At 38.2% G+C, this 12,026-nt stretch overlaps 1 protein-coding gene across 2 annotated transcripts; it reads left to right on the top strand.

Annotated features, from left to right (window-relative positions):
• The first annotated feature begins 649 nt into the window (after positions 1 to 649).
• Positions 650 to 4,624, top strand: LOC131024631 (SUPPRESSOR OF GAMMA RESPONSE 1). Of its 2 annotated transcripts, XM_057954139.1 has the most exons (6): positions 650 to 889; positions 2,668 to 2,809; positions 2,995 to 3,181; positions 3,279 to 3,778; positions 3,865 to 4,269; positions 4,353 to 4,624. In XM_057954139.1, the coding sequence occupies exons 1-6, from the start codon at positions 882 to 884 to the stop codon at positions 4,419 to 4,421; spliced, it is 1,311 nt and encodes a 436-aa protein (XP_057810122.1). In that variant the 5' UTR covers positions 650 to 881; the 3' UTR covers positions 4,422 to 4,624. The 2 variants fall into 2 exon arrangements, with proteins under 2 accessions (XP_057810122.1, XP_057810121.1); XM_057954138.1 differs by having other exon boundaries at positions 3,865 to 4,624.
• The last annotated feature ends 7,402 nt before the right edge of the window (positions 4,625 to 12,026 follow it).

A 12,026-nucleotide genomic window follows, 5' to 3' on the forward strand; every position in this document is an offset into this window, starting at 1 on the left:
ATTGTTCCAGTTGAGGCCGTCTAGTAGACAGGTTGTTTCTCTCTCCAAATGTTGGAGAGAATTCCTGTATGGTACACATCTCGGACATTCGTCCGGATCCATAATTTTTTAATGGAGTCTCCTCCCACATGGGTTAATCATAAAATAAATTAAAAATAATATAATTCCTCTATAAAAACCCGCTCTGATACCATTTTGAACAAGGATCTTTTACGTGGCATTGTCTCACAGTCCAGACCCAGATTACAAAGTAATCTATCGGGCACGAGGAAAGTTTCCAGCCGATATACCATTTAAGCCCAATCTTATACATGTTTTAGGTATAAATTGTCTTTTAGTCAAAAACCAAAAGTTTTAGGGGTCAAAGTATAAAGAATTTTATAATGGGGTTATTTTTGAATATTCCAAACTTTGGACATGAGAGGTTCTAGAAAAAATTGAAAGGTGATGTATTATGGGGCAAAATCTAAAGATGGTGTTATAAACTAGAATTTGGTCGTAGTTCATGTATTTAGGGGCAATAACCCCATTTTTTTTCAAAGTAGATTGTTCTTTTAAAAAAAAAAAAATCCACAAATGAGTATTTTTTTTGTGAGAGAGACAAACGAGTACTCTTTAATTGACTGTTCCCACGTCAAATCAGTAGAACAGTGAGTTACTTTTTTTTTTTGAATTAACAGTGAGTTACTTTTGAATCCTACAAAAGAAAACGAGAAAAAAAATTAGTCTTGAAAGTAGAAAGTGGGAGATTTCAAAGAAAAATCGCTTCACAATATTCAAGACAAACTGGACTTTATTCGACAACATCCTCAATTTCGGAATTCAAATACTTTAAGTTGAAGTTTTGGTGTTCTGCTTTGATCCTCACAGAGCATTTCACCATGGCTGGGTATGCCCTTACTCCTTTTCCTTTTTAACATTTTGTTAGGATTCTGTTTAGGTTTTTCTCCCTCCTGTTTTTTGGGGGGACAATGTTATTATATAGATGGAAAAGTAGATTAGCTACCATTTTTGCAGTCGTTGAATCTTGAAGTGGCATGAGATTCTCGCAGCAAGATTCTGTTTTTGTAGAAAGTTGCTATGTTTTCGAGCCGTATTATTAAAAGTTTTTATCTTTATTGTAGCAACGTAATACTAGTTTAACCTTCAAATCTGAACTGTGAGTTGGGTTATGTCGATTGTGAAATTTTCTAGCTTTAATGGAGGTTTGTCACTTATTAATATTTTAGTTATTGGGTTTTTGTTGACTCTATGTCGACAAAAATGACTATTTTGTACTAGGCTATAAGATTTAGGCAATGGGTGTATTTAGTTGGTATCTGTTTCTTGGTTATATCTTGAATTCGGTGGTTAATAAGTATCAAAGAAAAGGTCATGGATCTGTGTGCTCAGAATTTCCCGTTTAATTTGAAATGAGTTACATCAATATTGCATTGTGGGATTCTTTGATGCATTAGTTCAATTCCATGTTTATTCCGTTGTTATCCAGTATGTGACAGTAAGGGAAAATTCTTGGTTTGCTAATTGCGTAGTGGACTAACAACCGGAGATTATGATGCAATTAATGATGAATGCTTATAGAGTTTAGTGATTCTCAGTTGATTTATCAACGACCACATTGGCTAGTTTGCAAGTAAAGTGGCTAATCTTTCCAGAATGATTGCCCGTTAGAGGAAATTGTGTGTTTCAACTGTATGGCGTGCTGTCTTTCCTATTATGTTTGCATTTAGTAATTCTACCTTGCCTCATCGTTTGAAGCGGAGGCCATGAATTTCTTTTGGAGTAAGCTTATTTGGTATAAGGCTGCTACTCGATTTTCAATATTTGATACTATCAAATCAATAAAACTGACAGGGTTCCCATTTTCCACACATACACGCGCACATATGTTTACATTGAATATATGGATTCCTATTGAATGCTAACAAGCATAAGGGTCGAGTGGAGAAATTGAAGTGAGCATAGATATTCAAATAACTGAGTAAATGCTAACTATTAGTGAAGAATTTATTGTTTTTCTTAGGTATTATACTTAGGGTGAAGTTTGTTTGTTGCAATTTAATATCAATAGAGTCTGATTTAACTCAGGCCACGGAGCCTGTGATTAGGATTGTAGATGAAGAGTGTTTTTGCTAAACGTAGACAATGTTGGATGCAAGTGTAATAACTTTGAGCCTGTAATGCTTATGATCTATTTTTCATCCTTGTGAGACAAAATTTCTTCTCATTTAGGTTACTTACTAGGGAGCAAACTTCCTTGAACAGAAGACATCACATTAGTTGGTAACGTTTCCGGAAGTTATTCATGTTGTATGTTGATAAAGCATTAGGTTCGAGTTAGTTTCTATGAACAGAATAGAGTTAGTGGAACTCACTTTACTGACTCTATAAGGTGTCTGTAGCTTTTTGTGCAGGCAAGTCCTGTACAAAACCAACTTGCAGTTATCAAGATGTGTTCATAATTTGATTCTTCCTATAATTGATTCCCACTGAACTGTATAAATTACGGAACCTTTTCGCTTAGTTTGTTTTGGCCTCTCGGTGCTGTTTTTTTATATTTCCATTTTTTTCTTGTGCTGTCAATGTCTCTCCAATTGTTTGGAGAATCGTGTAGCACTGCCTTGCTTGGACAGTTGATGATTACAACATTTTTTTCGAGACATGCAGGCAATCGTGGCTGGTTGACTCAAACAGAATTGCTACCAAAATTAGGAGTGCGTCTGGTGCAGTTGATCCACAAGAAATCCAGTGGAAAAGCAACCCGACGAAAAGTTGCCCAAATTGCCATTATGTCATGGACAACAGTGATGTATATTGTTTTTGATGAAATATTTCTGAATTGACTGCTATTTCTCATATAATATGTCTGTTCAAAATCATGCCTATAGCTGATTGAGTGCATCCTATATAATTTAGTCGCGTAAAAAAGTTCCCCACCGTACATTATCATCCCAAAATGGACCAACAGTTTCACCGATTTTCATCACATTGCAGGCCCCTCATACGTGGCCAGGATTGCCTCGTGGTGTGAAATTTGATCCTACAGATCAAGAGATTATCTGGCACTTACTCGCAAAGGTTGGTATTCAGGATTTCAAGCCTCATCCCTTTATTGATGAATTCGTTCCAACCGTTGAAGAAGAAGGTGGCATTTGTTACACTCATCCTCAAAATTTGCCCGGTATATGTCGTAGTCCACCGTCTTCTATTGCTTTATTTGCCTTCCCCAACCCCCGACACGTGAGTCGTGAGCTACATTTTTCACAAAACATTCGCAGGTGTAAAGCAGGACGGAAGCGTATCACACTTTTTCCACAGAGCAATTAAAGCATATAGTACTGGGACAAGAAAGCGTAGAAAGATCCATGGCGACGATTGTGGCGATGTTCGTTGGCACAAAACTGGCCGCACGAAGCCTGTACTACTTGATGGTGTGCAGAAAGGATGTAAGAAGATTATGGTTCTGTATATAAGCCCTGTGAGAGGAGGGAAGGCTGAGAAGACTAATTGGGTGATGCATCAGTATCACCTGGGTACGGGGGAAGATGAAAAGGAAGGCGAATACGTAATCTCGAAAATATTTTATCAGCAGCAGCAGCAGCAACAAACCAGACAGATTGAGAGGGCTGAAGAAGAAATTTCTGAAGCAGCCCCTCAGACGATGACTCCTAAGGTGGATCCCGTCACCCCAAAGTCCGTGACTCCTGAGCCTTGTGTGGAGAGGAGATTCTCCAATCACGAGGTGTTGCAAGATTCTACTGCTCCTCTTACCTTTGAGGTAAAACTCAACTCATCTAATGCAATCATCGATATCTTTTGGTATCAATATAAAGCTTTTTAAATGTTCAACTGCTCGCGATGTAGCATGAGGGCAACATTATGATAGATGAGATAGAAACTCCCTTTGCGCAAACCTACGATCAACATCACAATGATGTGGAGAATCAGACAGATGAAGCGGTGGCAGAAACGAGTGAGGAAGAAGACGCTGAAGAGAGCAAATGGTGGGAAAATGAGTCGCAGTTTTTGCTGAGCTCACAGCAGCTCGTGGAAGGGCTATCTCTCTGTGACGAGTTTCTGCAAAGCCAGTCTCCGGGCAGGGATGAGAACGGAGACGGTCAAGGACAGAAAGGTAAAGCTCTACTACGCGAATATGCTCATTTAGGACCAGAGGACTTGAAGAGGGACTTGGAGGAGTGCCAGAATATGGCTACTGATCCAGCAAACATTGAACTCGACACCCCTCCCGACTTTCGCTTGAGCCAACTCGAAAGCTGCTATGCCTTTTTCATCTGCATTCGTTCCAACTTTTTCTGTTACACGCAGAACTCGACGTTCTTAAATTCTTGCAGGAGTTTGGGTCTCAGGACAGCTACATTGCGTGGGGTGAAAGCTTCCGAGGAGGGAAGGTGATCGACTAGATTCGAAGCTAACAAGTTGATGAAGCAATTCTTTTTGTGGAGCTTTTTCAACACTTCCTTTTGCTGCTACAATTTCTTAAACAAATCTACGGTATTATGTAATCCATTTTGCTGTCTTGCTCAGGCTTGCTTAAACAAATCGACGGCATTAACCTGCTCTGCTTGTAAAGTTTATGATATCGTGCAGAAATTACGACTTGCCATTTTCTGTCATTCTTTATTTATTCATCTTTTGAGAAATAGGCAGCGCCACATGCGTAGACAAATGCCATATTTGGGAAGTGATCGGCCCGGCCCGAAGACGAATTTTCCACAAGCGCGATAAAAGTTGCCTGATCGTGCTGGCCCATGCTAATAAGTTCCAGGTTGCAGGGCCCGGCCTCAACTTACCTTGGCAATACGATTTTTTGGGCCGGCTTGCCTGATTTTTCTTTGGGCCTACAACTTTGCAGCCCAATCCACCCTAAAGTAGAGCTGGATTGGGATTGCCGATTCTAAGATTAAGAAGGTGTTCGGTTGAGCTTATAAGTTCTTAAAACAATTTATAAACATTTGAAAAGTGTTTAGCAAAATAAGTTTTTAAGTGGACATTTACTTTGCTGTTTGATAAGATAAATAATTGAGTTTTTTTTATTTTACAGAATAAGATATCTCTAATCCCACCCTTTTAACTAGGAATGTCAATCCAGCCCGAAACCCGTAGGCCGACCCGAGTAACCCGACAAAATTAGAAGGTTAGGGTTGAAAAATCGCAACTTGATTATAAATCGGGCTAATCGGACTAGCCCGTTTGGACTGGCGGGTTGAAGCGGGTCAACCCGTTGGGTTGGTGGGCCAGCCCGTTGGACTACTATTTTTTTTAATTGAATTTTAAAATACTTTAGAGTTTAGGCCTTTAAGATTTGGCTTGAAACCAAAATTTTTTCAGCCTCACTAGTCACTAGCGCGCCTCCACCCTCACTTCAGCCATTCTTCATCTACCGCCAACCGATCTACCACTTCCAGCCACGCCGCCACGCCTCCCTCCCGCATCCACTCCCACCGGGCAACCGCGCGGCCGCGCCTCTTTATATATTAAAGATATATAATTTATATCTTTAATATTTATGTATATTTTATACATTGTACATTAGATCATTAACAATAATAAAATATAAATGATAATTTTATTTTTACGCCTATAACCTGGTTAGCCCGATGGGCTAGCCCGAAACCCGAACGTTTAGTGTTAGGGTTGAAGATTTACAACCCGAAAAAATCTCCAGCCCAATTAGCCCGCACCCGATTAACCTGGAACCCGATAGGGCTAGCCCGAAAATTCGGAGGGCTGACCCGATTGACATCCCTACTTTTAACGGAATGAGAATTGAACAAAACTAGCTTAAATGATATAAATAATCAAGGGTCTTTGAATATCCCAAAGTTTTTATACATCAAAGTAAATAAGATATTAGCCTTACTATTTTCATCTATCAAGACTAATCCTTCAAAGTAAACATCCCTAACGATTTATAAGTTATAAAAACAAGTTTTTCAAGCCCAATTTATTTTTTCTTTATTTTTATAAATAACAATCATTTTACAAAAAATAATTTAATTATGATTTGTATTTTTTATTATACATTTTTACAATTTCTCTCTAACTAGATTTTTTTTTCTTCACCTCACAATTTACCCTCTAACATATAAACTCTATTATCTATTTACGTTGATAACTTATAAGCTCTTGAAATATTACATTATACTCCCATCTGTCTCACAAAAATATGAACAATTTGTCATTTTGGGGAGTTTCACAAAAACATGAACATTTATATTTTTGTACACTATCTTCTTATTTTTTTTCATCCCTCATTTTCATATTTATAGTCACAAAAAAATCAACATGACCCACCACTATTTTTACTCAATTAACTCATTATTTTCACAACACTTTATAAAGTGGAACCTATTTTTCACTCACAATAACTTTCAACTAATATTTCTTAAGACCCGTGTCACTTTCAACTATTCATGTTTTTTTTGTTAGACAAGGGGAGTATAATATTTTAAAATATTTTATAAGTTTCAAAAATTTATAAAATCCTTAAATTAAGCGTAGTCAAACGCTCACTAAGAGGTGCAGACAATTATGAAAATGGACTTACCTAAACTTAGGTATCACTTTCGTGGCATTTGTCTACAGCTTATAATTTGCATGGAATTAGCCTTTTGCTTTTGGGGATACTCTCAAAGTCCCAGGTCAATAGGCTCAATTGCTTTTGGCACGGAGATTAACAAATTCATTTTATAATAGATAAATGGTGTGATCCACAAAAAATTAACCTTTTAAGTATTCCCTTATTTTATTTTTAATCATATTTGTTTCCTAATCTCATTTTAATCGTCCCTGTTCTCGCCGCCTTCGAGCCATAAATCCCAAAACCCAAATGCCCTTCCCCGCCTCTCGCTCCTGTTGTAATCTGGCAACAATAGCCACAAGCCGTCATCGTTGCACCTACTCCCTCATCTACGGCGGCAGCGTTGCCTTCGACCCTTGCTCAACTCGACGGACAGCAGCGGCTCCGTGCTACAGCAGCGAAATCACTATGAAACGCTAATCACAGAACGACTCCGTCGCCGCCTCTGTCGCGGCCACCATGGATGCTCCGTCTCGCTCCCCTCGGACGGCCGCCGCCTTCACCAATCCTCATCCCTCTCAAACGCGTTGCCCCAACTCTTCTCACTCTATTCGATTCCTCTGCAGAGGTAGAGGAAAAGGGTAAAGAGGAGGCAGCTAGGGTTTGCGCCGGCTAGGGAGGTTGTTGTTGTCGCTGGAAATTGAGGAAAGAAGGGAGGGAGGTGCCTGTTGGAGAGAGAGAGAGGAAATGGCGGAAGAGGAAATTGAGAGAATGGGTAGATTAGGGTTTCATCAAGGGGGGTAATATCCCCTTTAATTAAGTAAATGATTTTTATTAAAGCCCTAATTATTTCTAATTTTAGACTGGGCCTATTGGAGTGGGACGTCCCAAAAATGAAAACAAGTCTATTGGAGTGGGACGGAGGGAGTAATATCTTCAAGGCAACATCAAATTATTGTTTTATTAACTCCCACCCCCGCAAGTCCACAACCACTAAGGTTCGAACCAATAATATTATATATATACTCCCTCCATCTCACTGTTCCATTATAAGTGATTCAAAATTTCTCGTACATAAATTAAAAAAAATATATAAATTTGTTAAAAATGATGGAGGCGCCCATACTTTTTTAAGCATTAAATTTTTTCATTTATGCAGACCACTTATAATAGGACGGTCAAAAATAAAATACAGACCGCTTTTAGTGAGACGGAGAGAGGATAAAAATATCATGCTACAAGAAAATTATAACCGTGATGACTGATGAGTAAGGGTGAACATAATCAAATGAATTCGGTCCGGGTCGGTTTTGATCGAAAATAATACTCTCTTCGTCCACGAAAAGATGTCATAATTTGCTATTTTGATTCGTTCACAAAAAGTTGTCACAATCTATTTTTAGTAATAAATTGTGTGCCCCTTTCTACACTCACTCGCTTAATTAATTTTTTTTTCACTTTTCTCAATTCACCACGCACTAAATAAACAAATCTTCCTAAAACTCGTGTCACCTTGACATCTTTTTCTCTTCGGACATTTTTTAGTGGATAGAGAGAGTAATACTATAATTTGTACTCTTTATTTATTTCTTCTTCTCTTGTCTTCCCCAAACCCAACTGCAAAGCTGCAACAATCAATAGAGGTTTCTTCTTTTTCTACAGTACAAGTGTTGAGGTGGGAATACTGTTGAACACGCTTTCATCAAATGTCCAATGCTGTGACAGAATTTGCACGACTCAAATATATCATTCAAAAATTCAAAATAAATAATTGTGCACTAAAATGTTAAATTCACCGAATGCATGATTGCGTGATGGGGAACTGATTGAACACAGGTTTATCGATTCAAACGTCGCGTACCAGCATTCTCAATTTGATGAAATAATTAAATAAATATAAATATATATATATATATATATATATATATATATATATATATATATATATATCCTCGATTTGCAGGCAAACGAAATTGGAGCACCTGTTGTATGAGATAGCAAGAAATATGCATGGCCCCCATGATTTATTTGAATTTCGATCACGAGGGTTGTTCCTTTATTTTAAATTTTTTAATGAAAATAATTAATGCGTGAGTGAATTACAGACATTGAAGGCCTCGGACAACCTGGTTGGTGCGTCCAGCTGGAGCTCATAGATATTTGATTCAGTTAATTTATGTATGTCAATCATTTTTCTTGTTGCTTTTGGGACTTTCGTCTTCCTTTTCTTTTCATGATTTTAGTAGAGATCCAAAATGAACGGAAACGGAGAAAAGAGGTCATCTGATTGATTGCACCCTTCATTCTTAAGTTATGACCGTTTATAGCATGCAATAATGCTATTTAGACAAAATATATATTCAGATAAAATATGATTAAATATTTTATAAAATAAATAATATTTAAAAAATTTTGTTCAAAATAATAAAGAATTTAGTTAGTTTTATTATTTCATCTACATTGTATTTATCTGTAATTTTTTCATAATCTTTTTAATTTTTATTATTTTCAAAGTACAAAAATAATAAAAATAAAAAAATGTTAAAAAATTGTCCAAAAAATTACAATGTGGAGAAAACAATAAAATTAACTAAATTATTTTTAAATTTGAATTGAAAGTTTTAAATCTATCGAAAAAATAATTAACATTTTTCTTTTGTCGGGACAAATTTGTCCAAATAGCAATACTCTTTAGTACAGTGCCCCTGCTTTAACATTATTTTCATAGTTCGATGTAAAATGAGACATAAAATGCGGAATAGATTTAGTAATTAGGGATGTAAATAAATTAAATAATTTTGGTATGTTTTGATATTTGATTTGAATTTTTGATGATCAAATACTCCCTCCGTCCACGATTTAATGCCCCATTTTGGTATCGACACGAAAATTAAGAAAGCTGAAAAAGGTGATATTGATGAAATAAAATGGTAGTGATTAAGAGATTATATTACTTTTACTGATCTTTGATTAAAATATTCCTTTCACTTTTCTATTTTCTTTATTTCAACTTTGTTTTTATTTTCTTTTTTTTCCATGTTTACTTTAAATTCCAATGTTTATTTTTTGTTCATTTTCTTTTCCATTTCAATCTTTTTTTTCATTTTAGTTTTGTTTTTCTTTTGTTCCATGTATCACCTTACTTTTTTTTGTTTTTTTGGTTGTGATTTTCGACACATACCAATACAAAAACAGAGGGAGATTTGATTTCTTATCACCGATTATTTTTGGTCTGGCGGAGGAGGTTCTTAGCTATATGCTGCTAGTTGTGGTTATATTTCTCAGATGAGGATGTCTCGTTCTTTGCTCTTTCCTTCTCACTTGCTTTATCCCGATGATGTTCTTTTTTTTCTGCAAGGCGAACAGGAAGAGCTCTGTGATGATTGATTCCATCCTCTAGATTTATTTTTCTGTTTTCGGCCAGTTTTGCAATAAAGCTAAGTCTACAATATATTTTGGCAAGGGAGTGCCTATATAGAAGAGGCGCGGTCTGAAGCGTGCTCTTGGTTTCTCCACGGGTTCTCTGCCTTTTGTTTATTTAGGAGTCCCCCTTTTTGCTAGTCGGGTTTCGTCTTCCTGATTGGCCGGTATTAGGGACCAGATTATTGCTCATTTTCCCAAGTAGCAGGGAAGGCAACTGTCTACGGCTGGGCGCCTTTGTCTGGTCTCCTCTGTCATCCACAGCGCTGTTGTTCATAGCATGCTAATTTATAACTGGCCGGTGAAGTTGTTACATGATTTTGATCGTGCCTGTCGCTCCTTTATTGGATTGGTAGTAGTACTTCTAAGCCGAACTGCTCAGTGGCTTGGAATAGAGTTTGTGCGCCCAAATCTCAGGGGGGCTTAATGTTAAGTCTTTTTCTCACATCAATCAGAGCTTTATGATGAGGTTGGGGTGGCAGATCATCACTCGGGATTCTTTGGGCTTCTCCTTATTCAGGCAGCGGTATCTTGGCCCCTGTTTTCGGCCACGCTCCCATTGGTTCTCTCCTTCTATTTGGTTGGGTACTCGTCATGTCATTAGCTCTCTGATCTTGGACTCCTTTTGTTTCATCGGCTTGACTCTTTAGTTTATTTCTGGCTGGACAATTGGTTGGGCTACAGGTTGATTGATAGGCTTCAGATTTCCAACGGGGTTCATCACTTGCTCCTGCAGCCTATCTCAGCCTATTTGTATGACGATTCTTGGCATTTCACGTTGGATTTCCTGATTGCTTTTTCGGAGGTTGCTTTTGATATTATCTCTGTCCCCATCTTTCGGGATAGCGATAAACAGGCGTGGACGCAATCTCACTTTGGGGAATTTTCCGCTTCCTTGGCTATGGATCACATTCGGCCGAGTTTTCTGGAGGTATATTGGGGCAAGTGGATCTTGGCCTCTTTTATGCCTGTCCGCCGATCTATTGTGACATGGCAGATTATCTAGAGACGCATTCTTGTTCTTAGTGTTCTACGCAAACAAGGGTTTCAGGGTTTGGATTGGTGCTTGTTTTGTCACTCAGTGGGGGGGAGGATATGGATCATCTTTTTTGGCATTGCCCGGTGGCACAACATGTCTGGCATTCTTTATTTGGTTGGTTTCGCATGGAGCACTCCGATGCTTTGGATGTAAGCAGTTTGATTATTTGGGCCATGCAGATTTGGGCTAGTAAGCAGATTACTAATCTCTGGCGTGTGGGGTTATTTCTACTCTTTGGTGTCTTTGGAATCATAGGAATCAGATCACCTTTGAGGATGTTTCTGTTTCGGCCGCTTCTATTGCCATTCAGGTGAAAGTGTTTATTCTTTAGGCCTCCCGCTTTAGTCTCGGCGCGATGGAGAATTCGGTTGAGGACTTGTTAGTCCTTCATGGTCTTGGGGTTCCTGGAAACCACCGCCGTCCTACCTCTTTTGTTTATGTCTACTGGCATCCTCCTCCGCCTCCTTGGATTAAGATTAATATTGATGGTTCGGTTCATGGGTCTCCGACCTATATTCATGCTAGGGGTGTTGTTCGTGATACTCATATTGTGCTTGGATGTTTTCACTTCTCGGCTGGCCGTGGTTGGGCATTCGAGGCTGAGCTTCTGGCGCTGATCATTGCTTTGGAGCAAATGGTGTATCATGGCTGGGATTACATTTGGATTGAGTCTGACTGTACTTATTTGATTCATCTTCTTCGCTCTCGGTTCCATGGCGGTTCCTCAGTCGTTAGCGTAGTGTTATTTAGAGTACGGATGAGCTTCATATTTTGTATTTCTCACATTTATAGGGAGGGTAATAGAGTTACGGATTTCATGACTTCGTCGACCGCAAAAGATGGTTAATGGCCTTATGCTATTCCTGGGATTGCTCAATTGGTACACGATGATGCTCGGTTCATGCCTTACATTTGGGTTGTTCAGTAGCTTTGTCTGGGGGGGATAAACGGTTCAGTTTGCCTGAAAGCTGTGTGATAAACACTCATTTTGCATAATTCTTATGGTCTATATCTTGTGATTTATGT

The sequence above is a fragment of the Salvia miltiorrhiza genome, chromosome 5, assembly GCF_028751815.1.
Source record: "Salvia miltiorrhiza cultivar Shanhuang (shh) chromosome 5, IMPLAD_Smil_shh, whole genome shotgun sequence".
In the NCBI taxonomy this organism is placed as follows: Eukaryota; Viridiplantae; Streptophyta; class Magnoliopsida; order Lamiales; family Lamiaceae; genus Salvia; species Salvia miltiorrhiza.

Excerpts from the sequence above, each read along its gene's own strand:
- LOC131024631 (XM_057954138.1), top strand. Across the intron at positions 2,810-2,994 it reads ATGTCATGGACAACAGTGAT|GCCCCTCATACGTGGCCAGG; the intron begins GTATATTGTTTT and ends ATCACATTGCAG. Across the intron at positions 3,779-3,864 it reads CTGCTCCTCTTACCTTTGAG|CATGAGGGCAACATTATGAT; the intron begins GTAAAACTCAAC and ends CTCGCGATGTAG.